This window comes from Hippopotamus amphibius, chromosome 3 (assembly GCF_030028045.1).
Source record: "Hippopotamus amphibius kiboko isolate mHipAmp2 chromosome 3, mHipAmp2.hap2, whole genome shotgun sequence".
NCBI classification, from domain to species: domain Eukaryota; kingdom Metazoa; phylum Chordata; class Mammalia; order Artiodactyla; family Hippopotamidae; genus Hippopotamus; species Hippopotamus amphibius.
The window spans coordinates 74018923-74038164 of record NC_080188.1 but is presented as its reverse complement, the minus strand read 5'-3'; the positions used below and the strand labels follow the sequence as shown (position 1 = coordinate 74038164).

The 19242-nt window shown below is 35.6% G+C and overlaps 1 protein-coding gene across 9 annotated transcripts in view; it reads left to right on the top strand.

The window, feature by feature from the left end:
- Window positions 1-19242, top strand: part of INPP4B (inositol polyphosphate-4-phosphatase type II B) — a 746563-nt gene that overhangs the window by 600074 nt on the left and 127247 nt on the right. For all 9 annotated transcript variants that reach the window (XM_057725716.1, XM_057725717.1, XM_057725718.1 and 6 more), the window contains one exon: window positions 18021-18198. In XM_057725716.1, the coding sequence (XP_057581699.1) occupies window positions 18021-18198 (178 nt within the window). The remainder of the gene's footprint in view (window positions 1-18020; window positions 18199-19242) is intronic.

Here is a 19242-nt window from a genome sequence, read left to right as displayed (position 1 = left end):
GCAATACACAGATAAGCATGGTATCAGCCTGTCCGTCAAGTTGACCGCTAACCTGAGCAAAGATTTCACACCTAAAGTGATATCACACTAATCAAATCATTTTCTGCAGGCTTTTTTCAGCAACAGATATTGCATTTGTCAATCACAAGCAGTAATAGAGAAGTAAATATGACTGTAGGAAATGAGTACTCATTTACATTTGGCAGGGCAGAAAATTACATTAAGTGAAGGAGATTTTCTTTGCCTTTTCTTTCTTTAGGTAACCGGCCCCTCCTGAAAAAAAAAAAAAAAGATAGCCAAGTTTTTTAGACCTGATTTTTGGAGAACTACCACAGCTATTGTTACTACCTCTCCTTTGTTTATTTTCTTCTCAGCTAAGCTGATGAAATATTGTCATCTGGGAACAGATGTAATTTATCTGTCTGTTCCTTAGTGATCTATTTTTTGATGAATATATTGACCACGTAATGAAAAGGGTTTTAACATAAGAATCCCTTGCTTATAGTATTCATATAATATAATTCAGATCACATAAAAAAGTATTTTAAAAGGCTACAAGATAATTAATTAGGAAGATTGATTTTTTTTTTTTGAAGGACAAATGTCTCAGTTCATTAGTTTCTGCTCAGAAACCATCAAGGAGTCTATACTTGTTCACTGGGCATTTGAAGCCTCCATGATTTCACCCCCTGACTTTCTACCTGCATTATCTCCTTCTCCTGAACTCATTTCTTTATGCTGTACAAACTGTTTCCGTAATGAATTTCAGTTTTCCACCTCTTCCCTTTTCCTTACTCTGTTCCCTTTCATAAGAAATTCTTCTGTTTTATCTCCCCACTCTTCCATTTCTTTCTGTCAAAACCACATTCATAATCCTACTCAAAATTCTATACAAGGTGCATCCTAAGACTCTACCTTCTCCATTATGTTCTTCTGATTTCTCAAGGTGCGTTGACTTTTTATCCTAATATTTTATTTTTACTCCCCTTGTAGTTTTAGTAGGTCACAGTTATGGTGTACTAAGTGTTCTAGACTGTTATTTCCACAACTGTTTGTGATTTCCTGGGTTAGGAGATGATGTTTTCTTGAATTTTGCATCTTCTGGAGTGTTCCACAGGGTACTTAGCTTACAAGCATTCCATAGATCACATTCAACAGGCATTGGAATTCACATAAATCAGATATAATCTCTGATTTAAAGTGCCAAAAACCTCAGTGGGAGATAAAGTTTCACAAATAATCATAATGCAGTAAGGTCAATATCATATAGAGCAGGGGTGCTCAACCCTGGCTGCACGTTAGAGTCACCTTCGGAGCTTTAAAGGATTTCATCTGTGCCAGGGTATCACCCCAGACGTATGAGATCAGTCCTGGGAATGGAGCCCAGGCACTGGTAAGTTTTAAAAGCTTCCCAGGTGAGACTGATGGGTGGCCAGGGTTGAGAACCACTGGTACAGATATAACTGAGTAGTACTGGGAGAAGACAGATGAAGGGTGTGGAGACTAGAAACAGCAATAGTGACACAGATGACTTAAACTTGAAAATGTATAGAACCTCAATTACTATCTATCAGGAGGAAAGACAATCTACATAAAGGATTATTTGTTGCAATACTAAAGAAAATCATTACATCTTGCTTACTGGAAGTTTTTCTTTAAAGAATCCCCAACGCATTAAATTGTTACAAAGTGGAACCAAAGATGGGGATAAAGATGTAAGAATTTTGATCTGGGAAAACGTGGGCCTGAGTAATGTGGAGGAATAAAACTGAGCAAATTATACAGCTTTTCATGCTGTAAACATGAAACGTTTCTAGGAGAACCAAAATCCTGATTACTGATATATTATTTTAGGGTTTTTTTGTTTTGTTTTTTTAAATTTTTTTAAGTTTTTTCTTGTTGTGGTAAAATATATATAAATTTACCATTTTAATCATTTAACCATATTTAAAAATTTTATTGAAATATAGTTGATTTACAATGTTGTGTTAGTTTCAGGTGTACAGCAAAGTGATTGAGTTATACATACATACATATATATTCTTTTTTCCATGTATTCCCTTGTTCATCAAACACTTATTTGTTTCTGGATGTGGTGATTTACCTAGGCACTATGGAAGCTTGTGGACTCCTCCCTCAAAATACGAATCAATTCTTTACATCCAGCATTACTTAAAAGAAAGCGAAAAATTACCATGGCAACACATATTTTGCCAGATTTGATCATTTCTAATTTCAGCAGGAACCTCAGATTCGGCCAGAACTTTCACTGAGTAGGATCATGACCTGAAAGCACAGCCCTTTCATTGAGATAAAAAGGCACCTCATGAAAACCAAGAGCCTTTGTAAAGAAGAAGAAAAACCAATGAGGCTCAGTGTTCACTCCTCGAGAATATTAATTCCCTATGATCTACCTGTTCATTAGGGAGGAACTCAGAGCTAACTCCCTGCGAGAGATCCTAGTGTCAGATGCCTGTCTTGAGTGTCTACCATGGTTTTCCTTCCATGCCCCTCACCCCCTCAATCTGGTCCCATAATCAAGATTGACTACCCCCACACATTTCAAATGGAAGAGAGAAAAATATCATTTGGAAAAGTCACAAGGAAAATAAACTAAAATTTTACCAATAGAAATATTGTAGACTGTCCTTGAGCTTATGACACTTGAGTCTGTACTAGAATATGGGGGAATTTTCTGAAGGAAAGTAAAACAATACAAAGAGTTCAACAAACCAGCCTTACTTTTTATGAGATCAGTGGTTATACAATCACAGTGGTTATACAATTTTTAAGGAAACTTTTCCCTGTTATTGTAAGGAGAAATACGAGTAGAAATTTCCCAATTCTCTATTATAAATACGAGATTTCTAAAGTAAAAGGAGAAATATCACATCAGGAAGGAAGTTCCCTGTAGCCCATAGTGTAACAAGCATCCAATTAACCAGAAAAGGGAGAACTGGATGCAAAATCATACCACTACTGTTGAAATATATTCATCAGATAGAATCACAAACCACTGCTTAATTGGGAGGGGGGAGGGTTAAAACATAAATTAACATTTTTCATTAATGGCATAAAGCTGAGATGTTTGAGCAAAACCGTCAGAGTTTTCCAATTGTCCTCTTTATGTTCTTTCTCCAGTAACATATGAGCAGACTAGTCAGCAGTTACAAAGATATTTGTTTTCAAACCCTTCACTTTCATGCTTAAGACAAAGATTCTCATTGCTATTGTGAAAGGGAATGAGTGATTCAAATGTATTCAGTGAAAGCAATAAGACTGCATCCATGGTTTGCTTTTGAGAGCCAATTGTTTTCCCCCCACTTGCAGCTCGTTCTCTGTCTCTGCCTTGATCTCTAGGTTGTTCTCAGAGATTTATCTCGTCCCTCACTGGCAGAGCAGTGAGAGTCTGAGATCATAACTCTGTATAAATCCATGTACTGCATCATATATCTTTTAAATAGAAATATTTTTGATCTTTTAGTGATATGTATTTTTAATATATTGCTTCCTATTGACAATTTTGCAAATATGTTTATTGGCAAATGTATAAAAGTCAAAAGAAGGAATCACCCAGAATCTCCCTGCTTTAACAAGACAGTTACTGGGAGTATGTTGGTACAGTCTCTTTCAGTTTGTTTTTCCATATGTAATTTACCTCTTTGTGTTTTTTCTATTATAAATTTTAAAAATTCAAAATGGCTTAAAATGACTAATCCTACAAAGTATATAAATTGAGTTCTCTCCATTTAAAAATCCCTATGTATTTTTGGTTTTGGAAGTCATGCCCAATACAATAAAGCTACTATATTTAATAATATCAGTCTTAAAATGACAGCTAAAATTCATCTCCTGTTCACTTTCAAACACATTTTTCTCTTTCAGAAAAAAACACACTTTATAGCACCAAAAATAATTTTAAAAATATAGTGAAATCATACAGACCCTATAGAAATAAGAAGTGTGAATAAAAGACTTATTCATTGCTTCTTCTTTCTTTTGAACTTTGTCCAGTAGTTGACAATATATAATTTTCAAGGAGATAGCAATTTAATTTTGGGGTTGATTATAACTTGATTCCTTGGAGGTATATTTTCTTCTTCCAGTGAGTCAGTTTCTCCTCGGCCACTCTTAGCTTTCAGCTCAGTTCCTATTTGAGCAAATGCAGTCCTAGGTCTACTAAAACTGTGTACCAGGCTTTTCTCTTCAATGTGTACTTTTCTATATACAGCCCCCTGTGCACAACAACAAATCTTCAAGAATAGGTGGGTTTTAGCTCTTACACATCTATAGCTTGGAGTCAAGAGAGAATAAAATACTCTAATTCAATAGCCCTGCTGAGGCTTGGACGTACTTTATAAACTAAATGATGACACTTGCAAAACATTAAACTAAATGTAATATAAGGGAATGAAAGCATTTTTGCTAAATTGCATATGATCCTAAATGAATTTGTAATGCAGCTTTTCTCCTCCTTCATTCTCTTTTAAACTATACAAAAAATAATATTTGCTTGTAGCACACAAATTCAAAGAATAAAGAAGTGAAAACTGGAAAGTCTGCCTTTTCCATTCTGCTTCCCCAGAGTAAACCAATTTGAACAGCTTAATGTATTTGCATATGCAATTTTCTTTAGTTCCCCAACTCTTGGAGTTTTCAGTGATCACAACTCTTTGTCCACAGACTCAGGTCATGGCAATGTAATGTTCTTGACTTTCCTATAACTCAGTTTCGTTTTTCTGGTCTCCATTCTGGGGCAAGGCAGAAACCCTCTTGTCAGGTAATTCACAGGCTCTGCTCCTTGTATGGATCTGAATCTTGGCTCAGGCACCTACTGGCATTGTGATATTAGTCAAATTACCTCACCCCTCAGTACCATACTTTCCTCATTCGTAACACAGAAATAATATTGCTCTACCTCATAGGACTGTTCTGAAGATTTGACCACTTCATATACACCAAACATTTATAATGGTACCTGGCACATAATGAGGGCTTAATAGATATTAGCTATTACTTATATAAAATATGTAAACAAGTATTTTTTTACTCAAAAAATGTTCCAACAACCTTTAATTTCAACACGTATACAAATCTCATTTTTTTGCTAAAAGCTAAGTGGGGTTTTATTGATTGAATGTAGCATAATTATCTAATCAATATGATATTGGTGGTCGTTTAGATAGTTCCTATGTTATAATTCTTTGTGTTTGCAAGGTATGCCCTTATTCTTATTCTTATGTTTTTGCAAATTTGTGTTTCTTTTTGATAAAATTCCTAAAAGTGGAATTTCTTAGTTGAAGAGGTTACTTTTCAGAGATGCTGCCATATTGCCTTACAAAAAAGCTGTGTTAATGTGCATAATATGTCTAATTGCCCACATGTTCTTTTTTAATTTTTTATTAGAGTGTAGTTGATTTACAATGTTTGAGTTGTACAGCAAAGTGATTCAGTTATACATATATGTGCAGAGTGATTCCATTAAATTATATATATACATATATTCTTTTTCAGATTCTTTTCATTGTAGGTTATTACAAGATATTGAATATAGTTCCCCATGCTATACAGGAGGTCCTTGTACCCACATATCCTGGGCTTCATACAGCATCTCTGTGCTAAGCCCAGACATGGCTCTTGAAATTCAGACATGTATTTACCACCATTTAGTAGACAGCTCCATGTTAATGCTATCATCCAAACATCTCCAAGTCAACATATTCAGTCACCTTTCACCCCTTTACCCACAAATTTCTCTTGGGGATTGTTTTTCTTTAAGACACCGCCATCCATCTAGATGTTCAACTTTGACACTTGAAAATCCTTGACTATGGTTTCTTCTGTTGCTTCCACTTCCAAAAAAAAAAAAAAAAAAGATCAGTTCTATCACTTCTACTTTCTTGTATCTTAGGAAGTCATTCATTTCAATAATCAGTTATGGTTTAGGATAATCCTAACCCCTAGAATCACCATCTTTTAAATGTTCTGCTGCCAAATCTCTTAATCACTCTGCGTCTTCCAGGCTGGCTCTCATCTCATCCGTTTTCCTCACCTTGGTTGGAATAATATTTCTAAAAGGCAAGTACAATCCTTTGATTTCATCATTTTAAACAGTTCATAGCTCCCTCTTACCTGGAGAATAAAGCACAAGGTGCATAATACATTCATGTCATCTGATCCTGACTTTTTCTCCAGCTTCATTTTTCACCACTCACACCATCATGTCCTCCTCTCATACCACCCTCCACAGTGAACCAGATCGAAGTTCTTCAGTTTCAGTTCTGCCTTGAAGTCTTCTTTTTCTCCCAAAGTCTTCTCTGACTCCTTGGCGAAGCCACATCTGCTTTTAGCCTTCAGTGTACAAACATACCTAATTGCCCCTCTTTGCCTCTAGACTGTGTGCTCTGGGGGCGTGGACTGAGTCTGTATCCCCAGGAGCTAACTTGTTAAGTGTCCCCGTGAATGACTAAGTATATGAAGGAGTAAATGAAAGAAGTGAAAGCATTGTCTGTCAGAGAAGTAAAAGGAAAAACAAATTACTCTGCCTGAAGAGATCATTGTGTCAGCATTAAGTGACAGAAACATAGGGAGGGGCATTTGTGGAAAATGTCTCGTAGGCTTTCAGACAGTCATTTGTCACCTATTAGAATGTTTGTGTTTGCTCATGACTCACTAGGAAGGGAAAATATATACTTTTATGTGTCCTGAAAGAGGAAAGCTGATTGATGATTTTTATAAAAATAGCCAACCTAAAATCTGGTTCAATATTATAGCAATGCAGTGGTGACTTTAACATTTAAAAGTTAGCAACATTCTTCCAATCACCGACCCAAAAGCGTGTGCAGCAAGGTATAATCCGAAGCAAGAAGCACTGCATCAAGTGTGACAGTTCAAACTTCTTAAAAATTGAATCTTTCCTTTAAAGAAGGTGACTTTAATTGTAAATGCAGACAAGTTTGCTAAGTGATCCTAGAATTTAGAGTGATAATAAATTTGGTAAAGAGAACAGTGTCTGAAAATGGTAAAACACATAATCTTAACTGTGCGATGTCAGAAAATCACTGAGCTTTTACCCTCTAGTTTCCTCATCAGCACTGTAGATGTGGCTGATTTCTGTTGAAATCATCAGATTGTTAGAGTGGTTACATTCCTGAGCTTTTTGAAGAAAAAAATATTAAGTATATCATCACTCTTTCTCAGGAAGATACTTTGGATAATTTGACTTTACAATAAATTGTTTTAATTTCACACAGTTATTAAGATATGACTTCTGGTTTTATGTCAGAAGAAAAAGTTAATCAATAGGAATATTAGGACTTAAATGCGGAATCTATAGCAAACTCTAGAAACCTTTTTTTTTCCTGCTTACTTAAAAAACTAAATATGAAAAGAAAATATGGTTTGAGGATTTATTTTCTGTAAATCAGGCGTTGCATTTCTTCTTTAGTATAAACTAAAAAAATATTTTAAATCATGACAGTTCAGTCATCTTAACTAGTATGTATTTAATCCAAGGAAGACCTATGTACTCAGGTTAAATACTGAGTAATTTCCAGCATGTTCTTTAAAGCTCTCTGTTAGCTTAGATATTTAAAATCTATCATTCCTAAGGCAGCAAACAGCAGAAAAGAAAGTCATCTACAAATAAATTGCCAGAAAATTTAAAAATACTGTATTTTCCAGAGTTTTAGAAACTAACTCTAGACTATGTCATTCTTTGCAAGATTATAGTGAAAGTACTAACTTAAAAAAATGTACACATGAGATCTGTGTCATGGAATAATCATGCAATTGGCTTGGGTGACATGAGAAAAATAGTGTCACTGCAGAATCTTTATTAGATGGGACCTTGCCTGAACTATTCCAGTGTCTTCTTTGCTGTTAAGAGGCTTATGTAAGTAAGTAGTTATTGCAGTGATTCTATGGGAGAAAGATGGCTTGATTAGAGTGGTTTAAGCATAGATGGAGAGAAGGGGATTAGTTGCAGAGAGGTTTTAAAGGACTTGGCAATTGTTTGAACTTTATGTGTCTATTTGAAGTGGGAGGTAAAAAATTCAGAGGTGTTGTGGGCGACCCCCAGGCTTCTGTTCAGCACACGTGGGCAGGCTGGTGCCATTCAGTGCACCTTGGCTTAGGAACTCCAGGGACATAGAGCAGCTGGGAGAAAGAGAGAGAGACAGAGACAAAGACAGAGACAGAGAGAGAGAGAGAGAAGGGATAAAGGATAGAAACCAAATATGAAGGACACTTGTTTGCTATGTCAAGTCCTGGCTGCTCATCCTATAGGCTAAGAGGACTCATTGACAGGTTTTTATCTGGGGATTAACATGATCAGATGTGCTTTTTGAGTTACTATGTGGAGAGAACTAAGGACAAACAATTAGGCTATTACAATAGTGCTGCTGAGAGGAAATGGGTGAGTCTGGAGTCAAAGAAGATTTAAAGAGATTTTTATAGGACTTAAATCCAACCGGATGAGGACTTGAGGGAAACTGGGCAGGGTTGAACGACTCTTAGATCTCTAGTTAATATGACTGGGTGAATGGCAAGGTCACTAGGAAAGGGAATACAGGAAGTACACCATTTGTTTCCAGTGTTTACTTAATAAGATCAGTTGTCTATATTCAGTATGAAAAGAAGTTTTGGGAAACAAAATTATTGAGTATGTCTTTTTTTTTGCAATAAAGAATCTTTTAGGTCTTAGAATTTACAGGAAATCTCAGAGATTACAAATTCCCCTATTTATTTTATCAATGAGATAATACGTTTCAAAGATTGAATCACCCACACAGCTAATGACAGACCTGGAAAGTTAGACTCAAGAATCTGCTACTGTATAGTAGTCAGTAAAATGTTTTTAGGACTCTAGCCGTATTGATTATCTACAGCTTTCCTAAATACACGTCAGGAAAACCACTTACTTTGGAATTATATACAATGAAAGTAATTTTTTAAAAAGTAAATATTTCAGGTGTTCATAGATTCTATTCATAACAGTAAAATATTAGAAACATCTTGAAGGAATGAATAAGCAGGCTGGTCTGCATCACTAAAGTGGAACACTGTGTAGTCATTTCAATTAGCATATGGATTATGAAGTATCTAGCGATGTATATAAAAATGTACTTGCAAGAAAACATGAAATTATGTATACACAGAGGACATGTATTGGCGAATGTTTTGGAAAGGATAACAAGTTTATTTAGAGTGGTAGAGATAGACACAGAGTCCTATTTCCTTTAGGACTTTCTGTTTTGTTTTCTATCTCTCCTCTTTTTTATTTAGTTGTAGAGCAAGAAAATGTCTCTGTAAAACCCTTTTGCCCCTTCTACTTAACAACAAATATGGAGAAAACTAGGTATGAAAAAAAAATCTCCAACAGCAAAATACCTAAGAAATTTGGATGCAATGTGACCTCCTTTTGCTTTGCTCTTGAATGTCTGACCTCTGGGAAATGTAAAGATCTATATAGTACTGAGTGGTTAGTAAACAAACCCTGAAACTATGGCTACCTGGGTGATTTTTGCATACACTAAGAATGTAGAGCCTTAGGTTTGCAAGGACTTGTGGGAAGCAGCTATTTATCCCCCTTTTTCTTCTTCTCTGCTACCATCCCTTGGCTGTAACATTTAGAGGACAGACATCATCACACTCATTCACTGATTATCTTGCTGGCTAACTCCAGCCTTTTGCTTTTCTCAGTGCATTTATTGAATCGCAGTCGTTAAATATTTGTTGAAAGCAATTCTTGGTGAGATGAGTTTCAAATTCTTTCTTATGTCTTATCTGTGTTATAAAATAGCATCATACATCTTCTCTAATGAGCTTTGTTTTAATTAGATGAGAACATCTTCAATTACATTTTGTTTTAATATTTATATGCTGTACTTACCATTATGTTATAAATAAAAGATGTTTCCTATGTTAGTTATGGTTGTAATTTTTTCAGATTTAAAATGGATCAATACCATGCTCCTAAGGTAGTAAAACGCAACTAAGAGTTCAAACTGTGTAAAAATAATAGACCTGCATTTGAATCCTGGTTCTACCATCTATAGTAGTTGTATGTTCTACACCAAGTTATTTAGCTTACTGAGGCTTCAATTCCTAAATTGATATAATGGAAGAATATTTGTTCTTCAGAGAGTTGTCATCACAGCTAAATAAAATAATACCTGAAAAAAAGGAAGCATAATTCTAGGCCCATATTATAGACCCAATAATTATTAGCTATTAAAATAAGAGAGAGAGACACTTAGATTATTACTATAAATTCTACAGTATAAATTATTGGCTTTTTTAGAGATCCTCCATAAAAATATCAGATTTAACAGGGAAATAAATGAAATGGGTCCTAAATATACCTTCTGTTTTCCTGTATTCTTATCCCAGAATCATAATCACCAGCACTATAATATCATATGCTGGGAACATTTGCTTTTTTCCCACAGTTTTATTGAGGTATAATTGACAAATAAAAATTTTATATATTCAAGGTGTATAACTTTATGTTTTGATATGTGTATACATTGTGAAATAATCACCACAATCAAGCTGATCGGCCTATCCATCACCTCATATAGTTACCATTTTCTTTTCTTTTACTTTTTCTTTCTTTTTCTTTCTTTCTTTCACTTTTTCTTTCTTTCTTTCACTTTTTCTTTCTTTCTTTCTTTCTTTCTTTCTTTCTTTCTTTCTTTCTTTCTTTCTTGCTTTCTTTCTTGCTTTCTTTCTTTTCTTTTCTTTCTTTTTTTGTGGTGAGAACACTTAAAAGCTACCCTCTTAGCAAATTTCAAGAATACAGTACAGCATTGTTAACTAGTCACCTGGCCGTACACGAGGTCTCCAGAACATATACATCCCTTTTTTTTTTTTTTTTTTTTTTTTGTCAGTAGGAAGGAAAGGTTTTTAATCAGAAAAGCCGGCAATCTGGGGAGATGGTGCACTCGTGTTCAGAGACCAACTCTAAAGATTCTGCTCAGTCAGGACAGTTTTTAAAGGGAAAAATGGAGGGGGAAGGATCTCAGTGAATCATTGAGGCAGGAGCTTGGCAGAACGTATAACTTGTGTAAATGAAAACCTTACCCCTTGATGAACATCTCTCCATTTCCCACCCCACCCCCAGCCCCTGGGAACCAGCATTCTACTCTCTACCTCTGCAGTGTGATTTGCATGCCATACAATTGACCTATTTTAAGTGTATGGTCCAGTGATTTTTAGCAAATTTATAGAGTTGTGTGATCCTCATCACAAGCCAGTCTCAGGATATTTCCATCACTCCTAAAAAATGCCCCTGAGACCCATCTGCAGTCAGGGGAACGTTTACGTTGCTGGCATATTTGGGAATGGTTTTTATTCTTATATCTTATTTTACTCTATAATTAGGAGTATGAATGAATAAGGCTCAGGATGGAGTTGAGAAACTCTTTGGATGATAGGGAATCAGGACACCTGCTTTGAGTGTTGCTCCATCACATCCTCACAGAGGAGTGAGCCTGAAAATACCAGAAGCCAAACTAGGCAGAAATAGATCTGACCAGACTCTTAGAAGTTAGCAGAGGAAATCAGGGCAAGTGAAACCAGGAATAAAAGGGAATAGGCCATGGAAGAAAGTGAAAACTCATTGGACTTTGTCTTATACTAGTATCTGGGAACCTTTTATTACAGCAAGCATAGGACTAAGGAGAGAAAAAAAAAAATATATATATATATATATATATATATATATATGGGATATATATATGGAAAAGAAGTCCTGATGGTCAAAAAATCTCAAATAAGAACTTTCAAGCTGAAAAATGAGCTAGTAGGAGCCAGTGTGATCAAAGCCAATAAGCAAATTTCCTTTGAGGGCAAGTTGAGCCAAAATGAAATGAATTTTAGTTTTTTTCCTCCTTAATTAGCATCACCTGTCACAGAGCTAATAAACAATAAAGTCAAGCTTTATTTGAAATGCTGATTCTAAAATTTCCAAGAAACCAGTATTTTTAAAAAGATTAGTTTCAAACATCGAATTTAAGTTTAGATTTTGTAACTCACTTCATTATAGATTTTGTAATTCATTTAACATACAAGTGAAATCCATAGGAAGTAAACAAAACAAATAGTTTTCCTTTAAGTTCTTTTTTCCAAGCCACACTTCTAGCAAAAGAAAAAAGAAAAGGAAAGGATGCATGGGGAAAGCAGAGCTGTGTGTTTTGTTTTGTTTTTTTACCTTCCACAATTTCATGAAGCACAGTTATACCCTGTGAAGCCAGAAGGGTATATTCAAGTGCACTAAGGTGTAAATTTTCATTTATTATCCACATGGTTTTCTTCTCGAAACTGAAAGCATGTCTGTCCCTCCCTCTGGATTTAAGAAATCACTTTTTTACAAGTAGTGCTTGAGTAGGGGGAAAAAAAGAAGTGGAAATAGTTCTTTGATTTCTCTGCCACATGAGTGGAAGCACATCACTCCATAGCATTTTTTCCTAAGCATGTCAACACTAATCTTCCCATACCCCTCCTCCCTCTGTTTTCCTTCCCTTTTCCCTCCTTCCTCCTCATCATCCCTCATCTGTATTTTTCCATGACTGCATTTGCCAAAATAGTAGCTTGGTTGACCAAATGGGTTAAGGAGTGGAGGTAGCAGTGGCCTGGGGGAAGGGAGGCACAGATAAATTGTGGAGCGAGTCCCCAGATTTGGGGTGTGGGCAGGGGGCTAAGAACGAACTGCTTTATTTCTCTCTCCTTGCCTGTTTCCTGCCTCCATCCAACTAAGCACAAGTCAAGGATTTCAATGTCTCAGAGTAAGGATGGAGGTGGGAGACCAGTTTGTGGGCTATTGCAATAATCCTGATGGTAGATAATTGTGGCTTGCACCAGCATGGTTGCAGTAAGTGTGGAAATACATGGTTGAATTCTGCATGTGTTTGGAAGAAAAAGGTAGACTTTTCTGAAAAATTGGGCAAAAGTTAAGAGAGGAAGAGAAGAAACAGTGGCCACATCCAGTGAGCTTGGTGTGAACTATGATGGGGAAGAGGGTAGAAGGAGCTGGTTGTAGAGAATGGGGAGCAGATCAGGAGCTCAGTTTGATAAGTTGAAACTGTCAAGAGGAGAGCTTTTGCTTTTAATGGAGTTCAGGGAAAATTTTAGGAATTAAGGAATTTGAAAATCATTAGCACAACTGAGATTTTTAAGCCACAAGATTTATTGACATTACTTAGGAAGGACATGAAGGTAAAAGAAAGGAACACTAGAGGAGAAATAAGGAGGACCAGCAAGAAGTGACCGAGGTGGGATATACACAAAGGAACATACTATCATTGTTTTAATCGTATTTTGGTTATCATAGATTATAAATATGAATATTATTTCACTATGTGCTTTATTTTTCTTTATATATAAAAAAGGACACCTCTAGTAACAATATGCACATGAATAGATGAGTATGGGTATGTGTATGCTAATTAATTGGATATTAAATAATTTGATAAATATATATTACATTAAAGTATATATAGACATACATCTATATTTTAATTCACTATTTCATCAATATAATACATACATCTATATTTTAATTCACTATTTCATCAATATAAAAATTATGACACTAATTTCCACTTTATCTGTGATTTGCTGTATTATTTATTTATTAGTTATTAGTTATTTGCTATAAAATATTTTAGTCCAAGCAAATATTTTGTCTTTCTTCTGGTTTTGCTTGATTGATAGTTGATTCAAGTGTTTGGATTCAGTTTAAATTTCAGACCACTATAAAATAGAGTTTAGCTATATTCTTTTTATCTCAATAATTAAATTATACTCATAACTTTCTATTTAAGAAGCTATAACTGTTAAAATATATGATATGTTTAAAGAATAAAGCACTGAATAGGAAGACGAAATTTATGTATACTTAAAATTATTTTGTGGGTGGTGATTTTTTTTTTTCCATACCACACTATTTCGTCCTGGACACCAACATTGGCTTTTATTGTGGAAAATGAATCTTTCAGCCTCAGTAGGTAAGATGCTCATCATTAGAAGGCTTAACCGAAAGGACCAAGGTCTGCTACATAACTCTTCTCAAAGAGAAACTGACTCAGAAACAGGGGGCAGGAGTTATGGTTATGTCCCAGGATGGCAATTGCAGAATGTATTAGGGGAGGAGAGAAAGAGGGCGGGGAATATATTGGGAGGGAAAAGATGAAAGGATGATGGAAAAGGTGGCGGGGGGCAGGGGGGAACACTAGTAATGAGAAGTGAACCAAAGCAATTTGTGCTGATTATAAAGATGGATTGCAACAGAAACAGACTCATAGACATGGAGAACAGACTTGTGGTTGCCAACAGGGTTAGGTGGGAGGAATGGAGTGGGAGTTTGTAGTTAGCGGATACAAACTAGTATATATAGGATGGATGAACAACAAGGTCCTACTGTATAGCACAGGGGACTATATTCACTATCCTGTGATAAACCATAATGGAAAAGAATATGAAAAAGAATATACATATGTATAACTGAATCACTTCGTTGTCCAGCAGAAATTAACATGACATTGTAAATCACCTATACTTCAGTTTAAATAAATAGATGACTAATAATGCACAAAACTGTAAAAAAAAAAAAAGGATGGAGTGCAAAATTAGCCTTATAGAAGGCATCATGAAAATGAGAATGAGTTAGGAATAAGAAACTTAGAATGAGGAACTTTTACTGGAGTCGTGTGTTGTGATCAAACGTATAGAGGGCTACTCACAGTCAAAACAATGGCAGAGGCTGTTTCTAAAAGTGCTCAGCTGTCCACCTGCATCAGAATTTCCTGAGATGCTTGTTATGAAGGCTACAACCTACTGCAGCAGAATCTCTTGGTGTTCCCAGGGCACCTGCATTCTTCATTAAAAGGACCCAGGCCCTGACCTCATCCCCAAGTAAATCTTATGCCTATTAAAATTTGAGCACCACTGAACTAGCGTGTAAGGAAAGAAGATGTAAGAAATAAATCTTGGCAATGTATTTCCTCCAATGGAGAGGAGGGAATATGCAGAGTAGGAAATATGTGTAAAAAAATAATGAAAATAGATAATTGTCAGGAATAAAGTGACAGCAAACTGCCAGGGAAGTGTGATATGAGTCCAGAAGGAAGGTAAAAAAGAGGAGTCAAAAAGAGGGCCATAGGAGTGAATATGTGAGAGGCCAGGAATGACACACTCAGAAAGAGGACAAGGTCTGTGGAGAGAAGGAGGGAAGACCACACTGGCCTTGAGAACTCTAGCTTTCCCAGAACTAAGCCATGGGAGGCCTATCCATCCCCATAAGATAAAACCAGAAAGCAAATTATAACAACAGAAGAGCAGATTAGTGAAAAGGGACCACAGAGCAGCCCTCACAGGCTGCTTTCCGGGTCTGGTCCTTAGTAAGTCCTATTCTTGGCTGTCAAAAGTGCTGGGTATCAAATATCACCCCCACCCTGGTGACACATCAATATCTTTATTCATTTAGTTTTTATTGAAGTGTAATTAATTTACAATGTTGTGTTAGTTTCAGGTTTACAGCAAAGTGATTTGGTTATACACACACACACACACACACACTCTTTTTCAGATTCTTTTCCCTTATAGGTTATTACAAAATACTGAGTGTAGTTAGTTCTCTGTGCTGTACAGTAGGTCCTTGTTGATTATCTATTTTATATATAGTAGTGTGTATATGTCAATATCTTTAGATAATCCTTTTCTTGGTGGAAATAACATGGAGTTGTTTGATTTACTAAAGACTACAGTGGATTGAATTTTTGTATCCAGTCTGAGTACAGATGATTAGGGAGATATCTCAGTTCATGATTTTTGTTAAAGATCTCAGCCTCGTCCCACAGGAGATCAGATGAGCCAGAAAGAGACAGATAATTGGCAGGGACTATTGTTTTCTTTCTCCTCCTCACCATTGTTACTTGTCATTTGCTTCAGTTTGCATTAAACTAAGTGGTATGTTCTGTTTTTAAACTCCTGCTTCTGAAATTTAAAAAAAAAAAATCTACAAATACAAAATTAAGAGCAAGTTCTCATCAGTGTCCCAGGATAGCAATGTGTTTCTTAGCCTCTATAAACCTGTATCCCTCATTTAACTTATTGTCCTTTCTCCTGAATAGTCCAAGCAACCAAGGACATTTTAAAAATAATTGTGAAGGAAGGGAGGGAATACAGGGATATGTGTATAAAAACAGATGATTGAACTTGGTGTACCCCCAAAAAAATAATTAAAAAAATAATAATAATTGTGAAAAAATAAATAAAATAATAGAAATATTTATTATATCGCCTCTCTGAAAAAACTGATACTTTGCCCTGAAAATCATGAGTGTTAAGGCAAGGGGATAGTGCATCCTAGATGCTAATGTTTCTTATTGGATGTTAATGTTTCAAAATAAGAAATGGAATTATGGGAATGTTAACAATTTAGCTGGTAAATGTAAAGAAAACATTTAATAAATACTCAACATCGGTTGCAAGGTGAAACCCAGCAGAAAGCTCATGTGTCCGAGGGTCAGAAAGCCAAACTCTGACAGCAAAGTGAGGATTTATTGCAGGGCACCAAACAAGGGAGGGGGAGGCAAGCCTCAGAGCCACTTCAACTTGGTCGTTGAGTTAGGGATTTTTTTAAAGGGAAAGAAATAGGGTCTGGGATTAATCATCTCCTTGTGACATTCCTTAGTCCTTAATCTTAGTTTTGGGAGTCAGCATATCTCTGGTTTGTGATTCTCAGGCCAGGTGTCCATGGTTTGGGGGCCTGTTAGCTCATCCTGCCCTGGAGAAACAACCTGAGTTTGTAAGATGATGATATCTACAAGAGCAATTTTAGTACATCAGCAATGTTAATGGACAACAGCTGTTATAGTCATCTGGTTGATGAGCGCAAGATTGAGGTCAGAGGCGACAAGGAAGGGAATACAGTTTTGGATAGAGACGTTAATCATGAACTCAGTAAGGGAACTTTGTTTTAGGGGGACTTGGTTTCAAAGATATTATGAGAAAAGCATTAATGATTGGATATGAAGGGATATAACCAAATGTTGCACCCACTCTGTAAATGTACCAACCATGGTCACTCTCTTCTTTTTCTTTGGCTGATGTTTTGCTGTTTTACTTCTTTCCCTGCTGGAATGCCTCCTGCGTTTTTCCTAATGAAACTGGCCAAAGATTCCTTCATTCCATGAAATTCTTACATCCATAACATGCTTGACCAATTCCTAAATGATGACTATAAAAGTCAGTCATTCTTTCATTTGTAATCAGTTTTATATTTTTACAAGTCAAATGAGAAACCACAAGGGAAACAAAAAGGGTGGCAAAAAAAAAACATAATGGAATTTTTATGCCATCGATGTCCCTTTTCTATGCAATAAAATTCTCCATATGCCCACTTGGCCTTAGTTTATATTCTACTCATTTCTCAGCTATTAAAATGTATGCCCCCTCCTGAAGTATCATGGGGAACAATATACATAGTAATTATTAAATGCTTGCTCTGTGTCAGGCATTTCACATGAATGTTGATCAGTCTTACCCACCTCTTAGAACTGTTTGCACAATTATTCCCACTTTCCTGACGAGGAAGCTAAAGGCTGCTCAGGATCACCTGACTAGGAAGTGGTAGAGCCAGGACCTATATTCATATTGGCATAAATATAAAGGCTCATACTTTTCTCTCTGTACTGTGTGACTTCAAGTTCATTAGTAGTTATTAATAATATTAATACTAATTTGTTTTGAATACTATTACTTGACATATGTAATCATGAAGAATCTTCTCAGTGATTGAGCAAGGACTGGATTTATTTCACTTGACTTTACAAAATATCTTGATCATTTGACTTTAAAAACTCTTAGGATATCATAAAAATCTCTTAAAATAGTTCTTATCTGTTCAATAGGAAGTAATGCTCTTTGGACTTCTGTTTGTCATTTGCCATCTGGTACTAAGTGCTGAAAAGTCTTTGTGCTCATCGTGTAATTCGCCTTTATCTTTGTTGTTGCAGTACTGGATACCAGTTTATTTACTATTCACCTGAAAACACAGCCAAAGCAAAAGAAGTTCTCAGCAACATCAATCAGCTACAACCTCTGATAGAAACCCATGCAGACCTACTGCTTAATTCTGCAAGCCAGCATTCTCCAGACAGCTTGAAGAATTCTTTAAAGATGCTTTCAGAAAAAGTAAGAACCAAATCATCACTGCAGTGGGGAAAATGAAATACCCAAATCCCCGTTGGTGTTGCTTTCTGCATACATTGCCTTTCATAGCATCTGGAAATGTAAAATAGACTAGGTTAAAAAGCAAGCTTCAAAGTATTGCCACAGGATCAAAATGAATTGGCCTCATTCTCTTTTCAAATCTTACTGAACATTAATTTTTTTTTCCAAGTAGGAAAAGAAACCTATTATTTGTTGAGGTATATTTTCTCTTTTCTTTGACATCTTGCATTTTCTTTGGTTCATGGTCATATGAAATGAATTAAATTATATTTTGAAAATTATTTTCCTCTGGTGATCACTTGATTTTTATGCATATGAAGCTACACCTTTGAGAAGGAATGTCACTTCATTTAAGAGCAGAACTGGATCCTTACCAGTGGCATGGAGTAATTCCTTTGCCTCAGTTTACTTTCTGTAACATTATCTACTGGGAGAAGGTTCTAAAAACTTCCAAAAGTATTAGTTATTGTTTGAAATGTAGTGGGACCTAGGTTTTAATTTTTCCAAAGGAGACTTGCATTTGTATACGTAAAGAGGAATGGTAGTCTGGCATGGGGTAAATACTCAGCATCAGTTTCCATAATGAATCAGGGCATCTGAATGATATAGAGAGAACCAAGATAGAAAAAGTCAAATTGCATCTTGATTAGAAATGCAAAGTCAAGTGTCCTGGAGTCCACTTCCAGTATACTCATTCGTAACCTCTGCATTCTGAGGACATCTTGCAATTTATTATGTGATACTTCCAATGAATATGCCCAGAAACTGGCCAAAGAAAATTCTCATGAAAACATTTTAGAGTAAAATAACACTAATTCCTGGTGTGCCTGAAGAACAGATTTATAGAAACCTGGACACTATATCTGCATATATTTTTGACTCAGATATGTTAATTTATAATAATACCTTGCCCTTATTTAATGTTTTTCTTTGAAGTCTACATTTTCATATATTTTTCTCATAGGGTATAACCAATATGTATTTTCAGAAATAAATTAGCTATGT